The following is an 18,527-nucleotide window of genomic DNA, read 5'->3' as shown; positions in this document are numbered from 1 at the left end:
CCCCCCATCCCGTTGGTGGGGGAGTGAGTGAGAGGCTGTGTGGTTCTTGGCTGCTGCTGGGGTTAAACCACGACAGCTATGTCAATATCAGTAAACTAACCCGTGACAGGGTACAGGCTCATGAACTGCCTTGTGATTTCCCAGACTGTTCACTTGCTGGATTAATTTTGCCCTGTGCCAACTAGTGCTGTCAGACAACGCCCACACATGATTTGAGGGCTATTGAGCTGATTTATTATTCCCAACACGCTCTATGAAAAGTTGGGAAGAAACAAGTTTCATTTACCGATATAAACCAGCTCAAGTCTCTGAATTGCTTCTTAAAAAGGGATTCAGTTCCACTGTCAGTTTTGATGACTTTACCTTCTTTTTGCATGTGACCAGCACTAGGCTGTGGCTAGTAGAGGTAGGTACTTACTGCAGGAAGAGCAAAGAAAGACACTCCAATGAGAGAGAATGTAGCTGCAATCAACCGTCCCTCCCATGTTTTGGGGGTCTTGTCTCCATATCCAATCGTAGCGAGGGTGATCTGTGGGCAGAACAACCAGAACTTCCCATAAGAAAAACAAAGCCAACAGCTCTGCTTTACATGTCACCATGAAACCTGCATGACTTACTTAGCTCTATGGATGCTCATGCACAGCTTCTTGAAATAGCATCTTGATAATGGGCCAACCAAATTTTTAATGCATCTCCATTGCCTAGAGAATGAATTTAGTCTTAAAGCAGCTGCCTGTCTAGGATGCATTTGCTGCAAGGGAACTCCCTGTGACTGCATGCAGAGTGAGTGTCCTGCCCACCATCAGTGCCCAGTTAGAAATGAGGCTTGCCAGTTAACAGCTTGCAGACCTTTAAAAACCAGTCAGGACTAGCTTTCTCTGGAGTCCTGATCTTTTTAAAACAAAGATGACTTTGTGAAACCTTAATTCTTTCCTGCTCAGTTGTTAATAGCCAACTGTGTACCTTTTCTCATCAGTGAGATTCTGCCTAAACGGCCTAGGAATATGAAAATATCCAGATGTTCTATGCAATACTTGGTACCCTTTTTCTAATAATGGGGAGGGGATCTCTTTCCATTTATGAGTGAACTACATTCAATAAAAACTATGTTGCTGAATTTTAGTCACAGCATGACATAGACTTCCCTGTCTCTTGGTAGCAAAGCTACATGAATTCTGGAATGACAGGAATATTTTATGATTATATGAGCAGTGGTGCAAACCAATACTCCTGTCTTCATCAGAAGAGACAAGAACAGATGTATCAAAGGTCCCTCTTGCTCAGTATCCTACCACCAATGGCATTCCCTGATTTTTGGGGAATGCATGTAAGACATGAGAATTGTTAACCTTTCCAGAAACATTTTTCTACTTTCTGCATCTGAATCCAGAGACATTATCAGTCATTGGATCCTTAACCAAACTTCTGTGAGTGTTTCCTCTTCTGCCCAGGTGTTTAGCAATCTTTGCTAGACCAACAGAACCATTGGCCAGCTCTGGTTTTGCCATTTTCTGAGAGAGGCAGCTCTCACAGGCAGGATACTGCTGTCATGAGAGCAAGGTCTCCCACAGGCACTGTGCAGTTATATCTGATACTCCTCTAGAAGGGGTTTCCCAGAGGCCAAGAGCACAGACTGATTTCTGAAGGAGATTTAAGCACCTAAGGGTCTTCGTATGACTAAAAAACAATCTGAAAATTAACAGGGTTCTAAGTTCTGCTAATTGATTGTAAGGGCACTCCTACTTTGGTAATGTCACAGGGCTAACATGCCTTTCACCCAAAGCACTTATACTGTAATACCTAACATCAACACTTCATCTCTTTCTGGATATGAAGTTTTTAAGAAGGGGGTAAGGTATTTTTGGAGTCACTTACTAGCCCCCACCACAGTGCATCTGCATAGGTTTCAAACTCTTCTTTCATCTCTACTCCATTAGCATCTTTTTCAGGAACATCTTTTTCAACCAGATAAACAAGAAATGAAGATAAGATGAGTGTCAGGAACCCGATGTACCAAGCAGTGATGAGTTCCTGCAAAAGAAACAGGTGGAAGTAGGAAGGGCTGAAAACAGACTCAATACCCACAGTGGCAGAGTAAACATCAAGAGGAGAGAAGCACAGAGGGTAACAGCAGAGCTGTTGCTGCTGGCTTGGTTACAGTCATTGGCCAGCTCAGCTCAGCTCAGCACTTAGTGGGAAATAATGCAGAGATTTACAAGAATTAGCCCTTACATGTCATTTTCCTTGGGAACAGCTTGGAGCAATCTGCAGCTGTAGTTCTGCATACAGCTGGGTTAAGTAAGAGCTTAGCTGCAGCCATGACACAGAGTGCCACAGGGCTCTGTGTGTGACCTTGACTCTTCTCACTCCTTCTGCCCCTAGGCTTGGTCAGTCTTAGCAAGCAAATCTACAGCTCTGCCCTCTCCCTACCTCCAAAGAGCCAAGGCTGCAGGATGCAGTTCCTTCTCTTTAGCCATATCAAAGAGGATTCCATTATGAATGATGTTTTCACCGTGAATTCATGCAATAAGAGCAGACCTTGAAAATCATGTGTGTGAAAACAAAACCTGAGCTTCCCTGTTTTAGAGAGAGACTGAAATGGAGTGTCTAATCCCACTGAGGTGGGAGATGCAGCCACCCAAGTTAAAATCCCAGCAATGTCTGAAACAAAGCAGAAATATTTTTGGTGAAGGTCTTCAAAAGTGGGTAAAAAATAAATCAATATTCCACTACACTTTTAGAGACCTGTATTGTGGGTAGGAGGGGTGAGGGGTAGGGGAAGAATACTGTAGCTGAGAATTTCATAATTGAGTCTTGAGATAAGTGAACTTTCTTATCTAATTTCTAGTGTGCAATCACAGAAGGAAATTGTTTAAGGCTTCATTGTGTGGGGTTTCATTCATATGTTGCTTGTTTGATTCACCACCACCACCACCACCACCACTCTTTGGACTTCAGCTGGGAGAGGGAGATAAGAACGGGTTGTAAGAACTTGCTTTACTGGAGCCACTGTAGAAACAATTTTTATAACAATTTCTAAACAATGTCATTGGTACATAGACTTCTTCCATGATCTGCTTCCTGAGAAACATTTTTGACATAAGTGTTTATGTGCCACCTGCCTTGTAGCAAGTTTGTACAGGGAAGAGACAGAAGTTGGTAAGAAATAAAGCAGAGTGGATATCCCCATCAGCCACCACAAAGAAGCAAAGTCTTATTATGCTGTGCCAGCTGGTATTTTAATTTTCAAAACCCCTTAAAATGTCAGGAATGTCATTCATGTATAAGAAAAATCAGCATGTAGCACAGAGTATCTGCAATTTTTCTACTCCCTGGGCAGATGAGAAATCTCATCTAGAGGATTTTTATGCCGATAGTTTTTAACTTGTAATACTGTTTTGTGAAAATGCAAGAATACAATGTATCTGTCTGGTGTGAAACAGGATGTGTTTGAGTACAGCATCAAGTTAGACTGAGCAAAGATGATTTTAGATATTTTGCCTGTCGAGTCACACTGTGTGCATCTCAGTATTGTCTGAGCTATGCTTCCAAAGAGAAATTTTACCAGCAGCTCCCTCTGAAACCACACTTCTGCTAATCAGCCTCTTTCCATCCATTTGGAGTCGTGCTCCATCTGTTGATCAGACAATTCTGAGAAGCCACCACAAACATGTTGCAATTTCAGAGGTGTTTCTGTCAAAGATTTCAGCACACTTCACCATTAAGGGGATGTCCCTGCTCCCATTCAGTGTAAAGGCAAAATTCCTGTTGTAATGTGTGGGGATGAATGTGCTCTCACGTCGCAGCACCACTGTTGAGTAGAGAAGAGGAAAAAAAGTTGCGTAAATGGTTCAGAGAATAGAAGAGGGAATAAAACTGAAAGAACAAAACTATTTCTTGAATTTCTAAACATAATCCCAAGGCATTGCTGTACCAGTGCATCCCTTCTCCTTCCCTACAGTCTTTCTCTCCAAACCCCACTGAGCCCTGCAAGCTCTTCACTTACTTTGCTATGTGCACAAATAGCTGATCCCAAAAGTTTCCACGTGCCGCCTCGCCTGTCCATTCGGAGCATCCGCAGGATCTGAAGGAAGCGGAGACTCCTGAGAGATGTGGCCAAAACATTGCCCTGGTTCCCAACAGCAACCACTGGCACTGAAGCAATCAGCACAAAGATATCTGCAAGGGGAAAAGAATAAAGCTTGCAACAAAAGTGGCTCCATTACCTGCTTCTTAATCCCATCTGGTTGTGCTGCAAATTTCCCTAGGCAAATTTTGAAGCTGCCTGAAAATGTCTTCTGCCAATTAAACAGATATCTGCACCTGCCACACAGTCAGCATCAAGCACAAAAACCAGCAGAAAGCCTCAGGATCTGTTTACAGATTGATGCGCTGGACTTGAGACACTGTCTGACCTAGCTCAGGGATGCACAGAAACAGTGTCCTAATGCTGACAGAAAAAAAGCCTTAAATTCATCTGTACCATAGTAACACCAGGTCAGAAAATGAGAAATTTAGGTTTGATGGTATCTAGTATTTTGTTCTTTCAAAAACCAGCAGAAAGCCTCAGGATCTGTTTACAGATTGATGCGCTGGACTTGAGACACTGTCTGACCTAGCTCAGGGATGCACAGAAACAGTGTCCTAATGCTGACAGAAAAAAAGCCTTAAATTCATCTGTACCATAGTAACACCAGGTCAGAAAATGAGAAATTTAGGTTTGATGGTATCTAGTATTTTGTTCTTTGAGCAGGTCAGAAAATGAGAAATTTAGGTTTTATGGTATTTAGTATTTTGTTCTTCTGGCTGAGTTTTCTCATTCAAATCTCAAAGCCAGTACTACTATTTTTTTGTAAGTGCTCGCAGGACCAATTTGCTGCTCAACTGAAGAGGTTTGAAATGCAAATCGCATCTCTTCTTCTTGTCTTTTCCCCTCTGCTTTTTGATCCTATACACATGTAAGGAAAAAAAAAGTGGTACTAAACAGCTTAAAACATTCTCAGTCTTTAAATTGTCTTTATATTCTATTTCCAGCCGTAAAGAGTGGATTTCAGGTTTATTCACTTCCAATCATTCTCAAAATAATCTTGTGCCAGTGACAAACAAGAGATGATATTAATATATCCATATTTTCTCTTCTTCACCCAGCTATCAATGAAAATTCATTCTCAGAAGTGAGATGACACTTTTACCAAGAAGGCATGTGACAGTATCAATCCCATTTGCTCACACTGCACTCTGCTGCCTTCACAAACCTATTAGAAGTATAAGAAGTATTTATAAAACAGTAGCACCCAAAGGAGCACTACTAAATTGAGGATAGCACAGATGCACAAAGCAAATTCATTCCAATTTTGTCTACCATTTAGACACGCAAGATGAACAAAAGGAGGGAAAGGAAAGAGAGACGTATTCATGCAGCATCACAGCTCCCCAGAGTGCTGTGTGCTGTGCAAATAAAGAACAAAAAGCTAGTGCTTGGCCTGATTAGCACCAAAACAAATGAGGGTGTCCTAAAAACAATGAACAAATAGGGATGTGCATGGCAGGTGCTCAGGGCAGAGTGAGCTTCTAAATATTGGCTGGGTGGTTTGCAGATAAAATGAGGAGTTGCAAGAGGGGAATCAAACATGAATAATGAGCAGTTTTATGGATAGTTATAGGCAGTGCCTTCCAAGCCTGAAGGATAGCATGGGTGAAATTACAAAAATGCTTCTTTGCAAATGCAGGCCAACAATAGAAAGGTAAAACACAACTCTTAAATATGAAGAGGTCATGAATTAGAGAATTCCGGGTTGGAAGAGAACTCCAAGATCAAGTCCAATCCTACCGTGGTTACTAGTCCATGGCACTAAGTGCCACATCCAGTCTCATCTTGAAAACTTCCAGGGATGGTGAATCCATCCAGTCTCATCTTAAAAACCTCCAGGGATGGTGAATCCATCTTTTAAGAAAGATGGTATAGGGTTGGGATCTGAAATGGTTTGAAACTGAAGGCAGAGAGCATTTATTTGGGGATGAGCTTAAGAAAAATGCAGTGGGACTTAGGACAAAGAAAATGTGTTTGAAGGGTAGGAGGATTTTTTTTCTAACTGACTAGATACCCAAGTGTCTCTCAAATTAATTGTTAATGCTGGATGCCATCTTTTAAGAAAGATGGTATAGGGTTGGGATCTGAAATGGTTTGAAACTGAAGGCAGAGAGCATTTATTTGGGGATGAGCTTAAGAAAAATGCAGTGGGACTTAGGACAAAGAAAATGTGTTTGAAGGGTAGGAGGATTTTTTTTCTAACTGACTAGATACCCAAGTGTCTCTCAAATTAATTGTTAATGCTGGATGCTTCAAATAACTACTCCCAGCAGGACACAGGTCCTAAAGGGCAGAGGTGAATCCATCTTTTAAGAAAGATGGTATAGGGTTGGGATCTGAAATGGTTTGAAACTGAAGGCAGAGAGCATATATTTGGGGATGAGCTTAAGAAAAATGCAGTGGGACTTAGGACAAAGAAAATGTGTTTGAAGGGTAGGAGGATTTTTTTTTCTAACTGACTAGGTACCCAAGTGTCTCTCAAATTAATTGTTAATGCTGGATGCTTCAAATAACTACTCCCAGCAGGACAGGTCCTGGCATAAAGGGCAGATGTGACCTTGTTGCCCTTTGCACTGCCATTCACATGTTCTTTGATGACCCCCAAACTGGCTTAGAAGAAAAAGGACATAACAGTAGCAGAGAGCTTGTGCCTACCTAGCATGCACAAAGGTTTCCTGGCAAATTTGAGTCTCCCCCTCCATCCTTTGTAGCGACAGCAACACCCAGCAGCCCAGATTCTTAAGGCAAACTCTGCTCCAAAGATGAAAATGGCAAAAGTTTCCTGTATCAAGACAAACTACATGGTTAGTCTCATCGTAAGTTTTGCAGTAATTCTGGACACAAGGATATAGCTGAAGGAAACAGATGAGGTGCAAGTGTCAGGGTATGTGTGAGAGAGAAAGGAAAAAAGTGGAGGAAAATACAGGTTGATGAAACAGACAAGGCAAAGCGGGGCAGAACTTTCCAGCCTGCTAAGTACTTTGCAGGAAAGATTTGCCCCTGTTGTTGGGTAAATGTGAAATGCTTATCCTGCCTTAATGAAGGGCAATTACTTCACCAAAAGACCTCCTGTTCCACACAAAATGGGAAGACATATGTGGGTGGTGACTGCAAAGTCCCCAGTGCACTCTATACCCACAGCCAGGGTTACCCACCAGCAGCTTGTTCATGCAGCCACATCTATAGAGACAGGGGCAGGATACAGTATATTCATATGCTCAAATTCAAGGCAATAGGCAGGATACAGTATATTCATATGCTCACAAATTTAAGGCAATGATAGACATATATATGACAAATTTAAGGCACATATTATTCCCTTAAATTTCTGCTGCACAAAAGGATGGGACTTTCCACCTTGTTCAAGAACTTTTCTAAGCATGGGAAGGGAATAGCAGGGAGAAAGCTTCTCTGAGGTGCTCAGCAGAGATGGGCCAAGGGCAGCCTGGGGCACATAGTTACTTTTCCTCTCTGTGAATAGTGGCAAGGAGGAAAGGGGGATTTTTCCTCATGCTCATACCCACAGCTGTTAGGTTCTTCTGAAAACTGCTGAGAGCCACATAAAAAAAGCACAGGAGAAGGAAAAATAACCTCAGGCTTTTTCAAATGTGAAAGATGGGTCTAAGCAGAGTAACAGAGACCAAATGCGAGTTTCACATTCCCGAAGGGATGAGGGTCTTTTCATACAGGTGCTTTTTTGAGAAGGAACATGCAAGGGGGAATTCACCTTTCATTCCTTTTGGCATTTAGCTCTTGCTAGGATCTACATGTCTCTGGGGGTACAAGGGGAAATGGAAGTTGAGATCCTGGAACTAATTCTGTTGCGCAGCTTTCCTAGGGATGCTTATACAGGGCCAGGTTAAGGGAGATGTTGTACTCTCTATTTCCTGACAGCAATGGGAGCAGAGGATGTTCTTTGTTGGGGTCATTTTCATAAAATGTTGAATATGCCATGTTTATACTTAGTGAGGGTTTTTTCTTTTTTTTTTTTTTTCAAAATTCTTTTGCCAAATGGGAGGCCTACAGAAATACACTCTTGGGCATGAATTTCAGCATTTACAGAACAAGCATTCTGGAAACAGAAAAAGGAATGCATGTGCTGCAAATACATTTTCTCTCAGAGGCACTGCCTGCAACAATTTCAGTTATGCTGCTATTGGGCACAAGCATGAGTCAATTCTGATGACCTCTCTTGAAATAAATACTTATATTAGTAGAATACTAGAGAATGAATCAAAATTGTTGAAAGATCAAAAAAGAAAAGTTTTCCAATGTGCTTACTTCTGGCATGGCCAATAAGAAATGTGCTGATAATTTGATGGAAGGACTGTTAGGCAAATGCTGAAAAGCCATTATTTAAAAGTCTCAGGCTAATATTTTTTCTCTCAATTTCTATTTACTCAGGAACCTCACTTTCTTTTTACTCAGTCAGTGTTGACAATGGACTGGAAACTCTCCAATATGTCAGTGTGCAATCACTGCTCCAGGACCAACAGCAGAAACCTTTGCTGCATGCAGAGCTGGGAGTAAGATTCCATCCCTGATGATGGGGCTAATTTCAATTCAAGGCCATTACCAGGGTGATACAGCAGCCACAATCTACTTACCAGCAAGAGGAGCCAGTCTCCAGAAACAGTTTCATACTCCTTGAAAGTTGTCAGGACAGCTAAGATCAAACACCCCAAGACAATCAGAAACCTGGAATGAAATAAAAGGGGAAAACATAGCATTGTTACCCCTCTCTGTACTTGCAATGGGGATAAACCCCATAAAATCCTGGGCAGAGACCTTCCTATTGGCAGGCAGTGATCAAGGGCTCTCAGCCAGGATGGGGGAGGTGGAACTGAACAGTCATGGCAAGATCCTAAATCAGAATGTACCTGGGATGGACATACATTAATTAACTAGTTTGCAATCTTCAGGAATGAAATGGGTGATACTGCATTTTTGGAAGGGATTGTATGACATGGCAGAGGATTGTATTGCTGGGGAGATCTATTCCAAGCTGATGTGCTCTGTGCTTCCCAAAATGTCACTGCAGTTACTGTGGAATGAATCTACTTGGCACATCCTGAGACCTGGGAAACAGTAAACACTTCACAACAATGCAGCACCAGGACAAACCCTCCCTTGAAAACTGCACTGCATTTCTTTTTTCCTTTTCTTTTTGCACTCATTTCTATGCAGATGAAAAGATGAAAACATTTCAAAGAGAAACAAGAGAGGGTAAATCTCTGCTCTCCTGTAAATGCAATATGTGATAAATCACAGCCCCTGTGCTATTGTTTGTCTGTGAAGCTCCAGAACAGAGAGATTTGACTGAAAATTTAACTCCCACTGCTGGTAAATCTAATTCAGTCTCATTGGTCTTCTTTGTAAACCTATTCCCAGGTTCAAGCTATTCAGAATTTTTTATACCCAAAGGGGTAAAAAAAATAAATCAAAGGAGTCTCACAAGTGATTGCTGTGAAGCAGAGTGGAGGAAGCTCATATTCTGGTACTTCATATACCCAGATAATAGTCATCATAATGTGTTTCCAAACCAAAACCTGATCCACAGGAACAGAGGGGCAAGTAGCCATGGAAATATTTTGAGTTTAGTGAATATATTGGAAGGATCTCCCCATAAAAGCTCTGGATCCCCTGCTTTCATAGCTACAGTACATCAAAGAAATGATAGACATTAGGTACTGAAATCATCTAGGGAAAAAAGCGTGTGAAGAATCAAGCTGTGTTTAGTGTGCACTACCTGTTTCGAATTTCAATCTGATACCTGTAGTATGATTTCATTTCTTGCTAAGTAAAATTCCACTTTGTTTCACTTGGTGAAATGAGCAGAGCCACAGCCCACAGCGTGGAGCTGCAGTGAGCAACAGCTAACTCGGCTCAGCTCACAGACACGTCCTCTAACCTGCCTTGGGTTTTCGTCTCCTTCATATAGGAGCAAAACCTAGGACTAAAGGATGGTTTTCTGAGAAGCTGCAACTCCTTTGCAGCTGCAGTAAAAGGACAGAGGGGAGCCCCAGGTAGCTCCTGCCGTATTTTGAGGGGGGAAAGTTGGGGTGAGGGGTGGTGGTGGTGATGAATTTCCTCCAAACACATCCACTACCACTCAGTGGTAGTGACAACAGTGAAACACTTCACAAAAGCCCTGAAGGATTACTTTGCTGTGGCTTTCCTACAATTAGCTGTTCATACTCAAGTTTCTTATGCCATGAAAATTTCAGGTCAGCCATTCTGAGCAAAGTTAGAACATAATGTGTTTGCTCATGCTAAATAATTTTGGATTTCTTTGACAAGTTTCACCTTTTCCCACTCACCAGCCACGCTCCAGAGCATGGGTTATGTGGTTGGCAGGAAAGAGCCTTTGGGTCCAGAATGTCTTTCACTATCTACCTACAACCCAGTCCCACTGGTCAAGACCTTTGGCAGCTCATCTAGCAATTCTGTGATGCTCCTGCCATGCCCTCACGACTGCTTTGTTGCACCATACCTTGTTGTCCCTACCTTGCAGATGAAGCCAGTGGCTCACTGGTTTCCCAAGACCCATGGTCTGTGTGTCCTGCACCTCCATGAACAAACTGGTGAAAATTCAACCAAGCAAACACGATTCCTTTGATTAGTTACAAACCACCTATGCTCTGCCACATTACAGCTGTACCATCACATTCAAAGCCTTGAGCAGCTGCTATTTGGTACTTTCCACTACAACCATTTCTTTATACCATGTGAAATTCTGTCATCTATCAGCTCACAAGTATCATTTGCATGATTTAATGAAAGGTGAAACCCTCTGAAAAAAAATCCAAGGAAATTACATCATTCCATTACATCATTAGCTACTTAAACTAAAGGTGTGAATTTATGATATAATTCAGCAGAAACCGCTGTCAATTAAAGATCATGTACAGACTTTTGTCCAAGAGGAAGACAGAAAATAAGTTATCAGTGAAATCGTTTATCTTTTGCCCAAAAATCCTTGCGGTTTTACCGCTAGAGGGTACCGGTGCTCCACAGAGCAAGGGGATACAGCTCGCTCCTGTTTCCCTTCCCCACGAAACAGAGTCAGTGTTCAAGTGATGTCACCCATGTATTTGATATGGAAGAAAAGACGAGTGATAGTGGTGAAAGGACTTTTCCTTGGTCACTAAAACATCCCAAATGTCGATATTAATGGGTAAGGAGTGCTGCTTGTCTGAGCACTACATGTGGCACAGCCCATGATGCAAGCTCCAGTGAGAGCTCACCCATGAGAGCAACAGATCATATGGGACAAAACCCCACTAAAAATAGGGTGAGAGACTGAGGCTGGAGATCATAGGTCATCATGAATAATTCTGAAGGAAAATCTGAGCGGGAAGTGTGATCAGAAACCCCAGCCGTGGGAAGTGCATGAATGCAGCCCAGAAGACTGGAATTGCAGTCCCAAAACCCACAGAGTCCACAGAGCCAGGGTCCTGCTCCTTTCTGCAGGGGTGTGAAGGGATGAACAGCCTGTGTTGGTACACATAACTTGCAATCTGTCTTGGAAGGGTCAGCTATCATCCTGCCATACTGTTTCTGAAGGATGAACATCAACTGCAAACACCCACAAGTGAATCAACTCACATCCCAGCAATCCTCTCTTATCATCTGCAATTGCAACCACAGTTCAGAGCACTTCATGAATTTTAATCTGTGTTGATGCTATGCAACCCAACCTCTTCTGGTTTGGATCTTGGTGTTTATGAAGTTTGCAAGTCTCCTTGTGTCCTCTTTCTATGGAAGATACTACACAGAAGTCATCTTTTTTCATCAGTCCCCTTTGCTCAGCAAAGATGGTAACAAGGTACATCTTCCCTTGCTGCTTCCACCCATATTGTGGGCACATGTACCACCTACGCCCATATGGTGGCCATGCAAACACAAAAACAGTTGCTTGAGGGTTGCTGAGTCTATATTGTCTTATGGCAATAGGAAAATACCTGAGTCTGTACTATCTAATTTCATCTTTTAGAGGCAGCAGTGTGTGCCCTGTGGTTGAGCCTAGCTGAAAAATCATAACAGGCAAACTGCACGCAAAGAAACTGCTGAAATCACAGAGGATGAGCAGAAGGGAGACTAACACTGACCTGGGGAATCAAGGGACAGAAAGGGAGGAAATCTACAATTTACTCACAGTTATCACACTACTATTCATGAGACATAGAGCACCAAGGCTTAGAAGAAATAAATAGGGTAAAAATAAAAGTTTGAAATTAAAATTGAGTCTTAAGCCTAAGATTCCTATTAAACAGTGTTTCAGCAGGTGGCAGTCCAGACTTCAAGACTGTAAATCACATATACCAAATGAGGATCTGAATGTGGTTCTTCAGCTTTTTAGAATAATCCTTGCTATCATTTTACACAAGTTTTTGCAGCACATGACATTGTCCCTATTTGCAGCATTATGCCTAAAATCTGATTAGTTCGTTGTATACATAAGTTCCAGACCACCAAACAGCAATGCTCTTTTGTCACTGTCACAAGTAATATGCTATTCTAGTAAATACATGTTTTTAGTTTTAGAGATCCTGTTTAACACTTGTATTTTTGAATTGTACTATTTTGGTGTATTGAAAACAGGATTCCAAAAACAATATACATTTTTCCAGAAAAGAAGAAGCAATTTATGACTGTGCACAATTGTGGATCTAATGTTTCTTGGATGAACATCATAGACTCATTTGTTTAGTAAATTTATATTTATTTTAATATTTCCCATTCTTTGAGTTATTCCTCTATACCAGCTTTCATTTGTAGACAATAGAATGCAGATCTAGCTGAGAAATTTTATATTTTTTATACATACCAGAGGACCAGTACAACATAGATGGGCTAAACATTTGCATCTGGCATCTTTTTTGGCAAAATTCTGTGCTGTATGACAAAATATTAACTCTCAATTAGGCTTAGTTAATAGACAGGGATGTGTGCTTCTAGTGTGCAACTCATGTTGCTTTAAGTAGATGGCTCAAGCTGGTCAAAAGCACCTACAGAGGCCATTTCTCCTCTCCAGCTGTAAGGACAGACTAGTAACTTGCTCCTATGGAGATGTTTACTTTGTAAATTAGCTGAATGCCACACATTATGTTCAGGCCTATTTTGGATATAATTGCAAACACTACCTTTTAGCAATGTTTATATTTTTACTACTGAAAGAATTAGCCTACCAGACACAGCAGCCCACTTCTTACATGACTGGGTTTTTCTGAAATCCCTTGCTGTAAATTTAGGTATCACATCTACACGTGGTCAAGGATTCTGGTTACAAAATTCTGGCTCTGGGTAGAAAAGCCTCTTGAACCACTAAAAAATCCCTTCCAGTGTGACAGTGCATAGACTTCTGTTTGCTTTCATATATACTATAACATTTCTTGCAAGTCATTCGGATTTCTTCTGTCTCCAAATCTTCTTGTGAATCTTAGATTTTTTTCTGCTTTGTTTCACTTGGTACTTTCTTATCTTCCCTTAAAGCTTGTGCTCTGGTTTCATTATGTTCTGCCACCTGGTAAATGCTAATGGAATTCTCTAAGGTTGTGATATATAAGGAAAATCTGGCAGTGTTTTGCAAATTTTTTGGTTTAGGGTACCCAAAGCAATATGGTTCGAAACCATGATTCCCACACACTTTCCCAAATTTCATATTGGAACAACCTTATTTTTTCAACTATTGGCTTTTACCCATAAGGATTAAAAATGCATTTTTTTCTAACAGTTCTTTCAGTTGCTCTATATTCCTACCCACCATCTTTTTCTCTTCACCCAAACTTCATTTTTCACAGAACATCTGCAGTATCTTGCACTGATCGTTTTATGGTTGCTAATGAGAGGCTCGAGTTGGGATTTTTAACACTAAAAAAAAAATGACATTACCAAATATTTGAGAACAGCTCTTCAGAGAGAAGGGAATGCATGCCTGATTTCCACAGACTTCAGAATATTTGCTGTTTAATATTTAGACTCCTGAATATCTGCTCTTCCAAGCAATAGGCCAGAGATCAGTACTGATCTAAGGGTGACAGGAAAAACCCAAACACTTTGTGAGGCTACAAAAGTGCAGAGGGTGCAGGGAAGAGCTCTGAGAAACTTAGGAAACAGGTCCTGGAGGAGGAGGAAAGAAGCGGCAAGTCCTACTGCTTTTAGGGTAGGGATGTTTAAAAGGTAAGGATGTCTAAAGTTCCTCTTTCTCTGCATCCACAGATTCCACTCAGTGCACACATACAGTTCCAAGCAGGAGTCTCTGTCCCAGTGCTATCATCCAGCAAGGGCAGAGTTTAAATACCATGTTCAATAAGCTGAATTGTGCTCTTGCTCTGCTGCAATGGCAGAGGCAGAGCAAGATCCTCCACAAGATGAACATCAGATGGTTCCTCTCTTCTGTCCTCTACATATAACCCAAGAGCTGGGTTAAAGTGTCCTTATCTTGTTGCTTTTTCTTCAGGTCCACTCCTAAAATCCTTTTTCCTTTGGTGCCCTGTGGGCTACCATTGCCAGCTTCCTTAGAGAGTCATGCTGGTACAAAATATTTCGGGTCAGCAATGTCAGACAGCACAGACAATATCAACCTGGATCTTCTGTTCTAAGGGACATTTCAGGAAAATGGACATTTTCCAGGTTTGCTGGCATAAGACAGGAAAAGGGCCCAGAGCACTACATTTTCCTGCCTGATTTTCCTCAGCCTGGAAGACAAGAGTCATCCACCAAGATCCCAATTCCACCTAATCTTTGAGACGAATGTTAAAGTGCTCCAAAAGGCCTGGCATACACAGGTTACTAGGGGAGACTTAGACATCACATGGGTCAGTGACTGGGGCACAGATTGCAGAAGAGAATGAGAGGCAATGACAGCATTAGCTACCGAGGAGTTACAAGTCTCCTATCCTCCTGCAGCTTGAATAAGGATGGAAAAACTTCTGACTGTTGCAACTAAATATTCTGAGTTGCTTCATTAGTGGTTTCAAATTCTGTATTTATACTAAGTGAAGGACATTGAACTGAACTATTGTTTGGTGCTTTTATCTGCAATGACCAGTATTCCTATCCATGGGCTTATCTCTGGCTGGCAGCATGTTGTTAATTGAGTTGAGACACACAGACTATGAAACACGGTAAGCCATGAAGCACAGCAAAGCAGGAAGAGCACAGTGCAAAATGCATCATCCAGCAGCCCCAGCTGTAGAAGCCACAAATCAAATGAGTTTCAGAAATGCTTCTGACAAGACATTCTCCAAAGAACGTTTACAAACTTGTGTGAAGCCATTTGGAAGTAAGCTTTAAGACTCATGCTTAAACGTGGAGAAGGATTTCCAGGAAGGCACCTTGTTAAACATAACCAACACTGCTGTGTCCAGGGAGACAAAAGATCAAATTTACTTTGAAACATGACAAAATCTTATGGATACCCAAGAATTAGGATCTCATACAGACACACGCTGATCTCCCCACAAGCCCTTTGCATTTCTTTAGAAAGGAGGAGAGCAATGAGTTATACCTTCTGAATGAATTTTTAGAAAGTTTCAAAGAATTCAAATGGGAAAAATTTCTGAACCCACTGTCATGTGTTTTGCCTTGACAGAACACACTGTTCCTGTATTTTCTACCTTCCCACCTGAAATCAAGGAATATCAAAAGAGACAGAAAAAGCAAACAAGCAGAAAATCCCAATCAAACAGCCCTTCTAATGTGAAGGCAGCACTGTCCACAAATAGTGTTGTAGTCTCTAACACATGGTTTCTAGGTAGGGAATTGATAATATAAACTTGGTGGCCAGACATATTCTTACAGTGAACTGAAAAGAGCATCTTTACTCTTTATCCAAGGCTTCAACCCCTTTGGGAGCTTTGATAGTTGGGGTTCTTTTAAACATATTTTGACCTCACATTGCAAAGCCCATACTTTTTAAAATGCCTATATTTCCAACCTAATGTAGCACTTTCAGCCAGGTGGGATTGGCAAGTGAAAAAAAACCAAAAATGCCTATATTTCCAACCTAATGTAACACTTTCAGCCAGGTGGGATTGACAAGTGAAAAAAAAATCCGATTTGGACTGTATCATCTTTGCCTGTGCCTTCTCAAACTCCATCACACACTTACCTTTACATGTGAACACGAGCACTTTATGCAATGATCTCAGTTTTCACAAGGAGTTGGACATTCCAAAGAAAAGTTGCATAGTGCCATTCCCAGTGGACTTTTTAGCATAGTCAAATATTTGCAGTTGTGTAAGGAAGAGGTGCATGGCTGCATATGACTTGCACCCTGCAACAATACTGCCAAAACACTCCAGGCAACAGTTTAGTGGGTTTCCCATTATGGGCAATGAAGGGTTCCTAATAATGTAGCTCCCATGCAGTCAAGATATATGGCTCAGTTCTCTCAGATTAAGTAGATCTCTGGATTTTATGGCATTAACTCCACAAAGGGCTCTATTGTTTTGCACCTGAGGTGGTCACAATTGTGACTGTGACACAGGGCACTTGACTCAGGACTTTTTCAGCTAAAAGCATGAAGTATTATAGCTAGAATGGACGACAGGTCTTTTCCACAGTGTTTAATCACTTTCTGCATTGCAGAAAATCAGACAAAGGTCTCCAATCTTTGCTTTGAACTATCCAGTTGTTGGGGTGTTTTAAACCCAGGAGGACTTTTTGAACTGTTTTTTCTAATTTTTATATAAGTGAAGAGTGCAGAGTTATTAACTGCATCTTAGCCTATGTGACAATACTGCATATCAATTTCCATAACAATCTGGTGTGTAGACTAAGATCCATTCACAGATCCAGTGGTGGTGCAAAACAAGCTCACAACAGTCAGTCAGGAAAGGATTTCTTACTGTGCAGAATGTAAAGTGGATAAGCTGTTCTCACTTTATCCACAGGGAGAGAAGACCAAAAAGGATTTGTGTTAAAAGATGCAAGAGCTAAACTCATGTTACAGGAGCTGTGGCCAAAATGAACAGTGGTTGTTGAAGGAATGCCTTTTCTTGGAATACACAAATTGACATGACAAAATACTATATGAATAGACCAAATTTCCCTGCAAATTAAACCTGATTTTTAATCCAGTTTGACTTGATGCTGTTCCTATAAAGCTTTTCTTACACCAGACTTTTCCTTTGTGCTCAATAGATTAGCAGGCTGTAGTTTGGCATTGATGATCAGTCAGGCAACAAGGATTCACAGCTCTGGCCCATTTGCAGTACCTCAGAAAATGCACTAGCTGGGGGCCAGGGGAAGGCCACTGAATGCTGAATATTCTTAAATATATCTCTAGTAAAGAACTGGGAATGTCTCAGAGGCTCTAGATTATGTCACATGTCATGTGGAAATATCCATTTTAAAGCATATCAACGTAGGAGATTTATCTCAGTCCAATCCCAAGGGATGGGCTTTTATCTGATAATGATGGACACTCTGGTACAACTTCAATCTCATGCTGCTTCTCAACAGGGGAACAGATGCTCCTCACATAGGTTCTGTTACATATTTGTCAGCCCTATATGGATACTGAATATCCCCCATGGAGTCTCACAGTCTCACTCAGTGCATGTGATCCAAGCCCCAGTTCTTTGCCTTTTTGGAAGAGATTGCTCCATTATACCACCAAGAGTATTTACAGAGTCCTGGTGCTGAACACAATGTCATGTGGATGAAAATGCCTTTTGGATGTTAACCTCAGCAGCACAGTCTCCTCATCACACCTTCCCCAGATGGCTGAATGCTTGTTGCCATGATCTTTCTCTCCAAGCAGAATTGAAACCTCACACCAATTAAACCATTGCCACAGGTCTTATGCCCTTTAGTACATGCCTTTCAAAATATATTTGAGGGTTTCTCTTCTCTGATAGTTCTATATGAACACTGGGAATTCTGTTTTTAACAATTTGTTGGGAAGAGAGAAGAGCAACAGAAAGTGGATTTCAACCCTAAAAAGTCAGCTGCTACCTTGATGGTTTAACACATGCCAAGATACGTGGTCTGGATAGAAATGTGAGGGGGATGATAATTGTTTAGAGGCAAATCCCTTTATAATAGTGTTTTATTCAACATCCTGCCTTTATACTACTGAGAGTATGTCGATATCTTTAAAGTGCTTCAGGAAAGGTGCTTACAGAGGCTGTGTCTTATAGAATTTCTGTATGTTTTGCATGTCCACAGGAAAGAGATAGGATCTATCATCTGTGGAAGGAGAGTCAGGCAAGTTGGGAAGACTATAAGGATGCTGAGAGGTCATATAGGAAGAAGAGTAGGAGGGCCAAAGCCCCGCTGGAACTTGTTCTAGCTGTTAAAGTCAAGGACAACAAAAAAAGCTTTTATAAATATGTTGGGAGCCACTGAGGCCAACTCAGGCACAGCTGAAGTATGTGGTAGAGATAAGTGATATGTGCTCCATTTTCATCTCCAGTTCACACTCATT

General features: G+C 41.4%; 1 protein-coding gene across 1 annotated transcript in view; it reads right to left on the bottom strand.

Moving 5' to 3' along the window:
* The window catches only part of KCNQ3 (potassium voltage-gated channel, KQT-like subfamily, member 3), a 34,601-nt gene extending 25,781 nt beyond the window's left edge, over positions 1-8,820 (bottom strand). Inside the window, exons 1-5 of the mRNA XM_009084382.1 lie at positions 8,698-8,820; positions 6,746-6,872; positions 4,007-4,179; positions 1,876-2,031; positions 419-529 (exon numbers count right to left, since the gene is read on the bottom strand). Of these exons, the coding sequence (XP_009082630.1) occupies positions 419-529; positions 1,876-2,031; positions 4,007-4,179; positions 6,746-6,872; positions 8,698-8,820 (690 nt within the window). The remainder of the gene's footprint in view (positions 1-418; positions 530-1,875; positions 2,032-4,006; positions 4,180-6,745; positions 6,873-8,697) is intronic.
* Positions 8,821-18,527: the final 9,707 nt, after the last annotated feature.

The sequence above is a fragment of the Acanthisitta chloris genome, unplaced genomic scaffold (genome assembly GCF_000695815.1).
Source record: "Acanthisitta chloris isolate BGI_N310 unplaced genomic scaffold, ASM69581v1 scaffold10051, whole genome shotgun sequence".
Classification (NCBI taxonomy): domain Eukaryota; kingdom Metazoa; phylum Chordata; class Aves; order Passeriformes; family Acanthisittidae; genus Acanthisitta; species Acanthisitta chloris.
The sequence above is the reverse complement of the archived record's forward strand: the minus strand, read 5'-3'. Positions and strand labels throughout refer to the sequence as shown.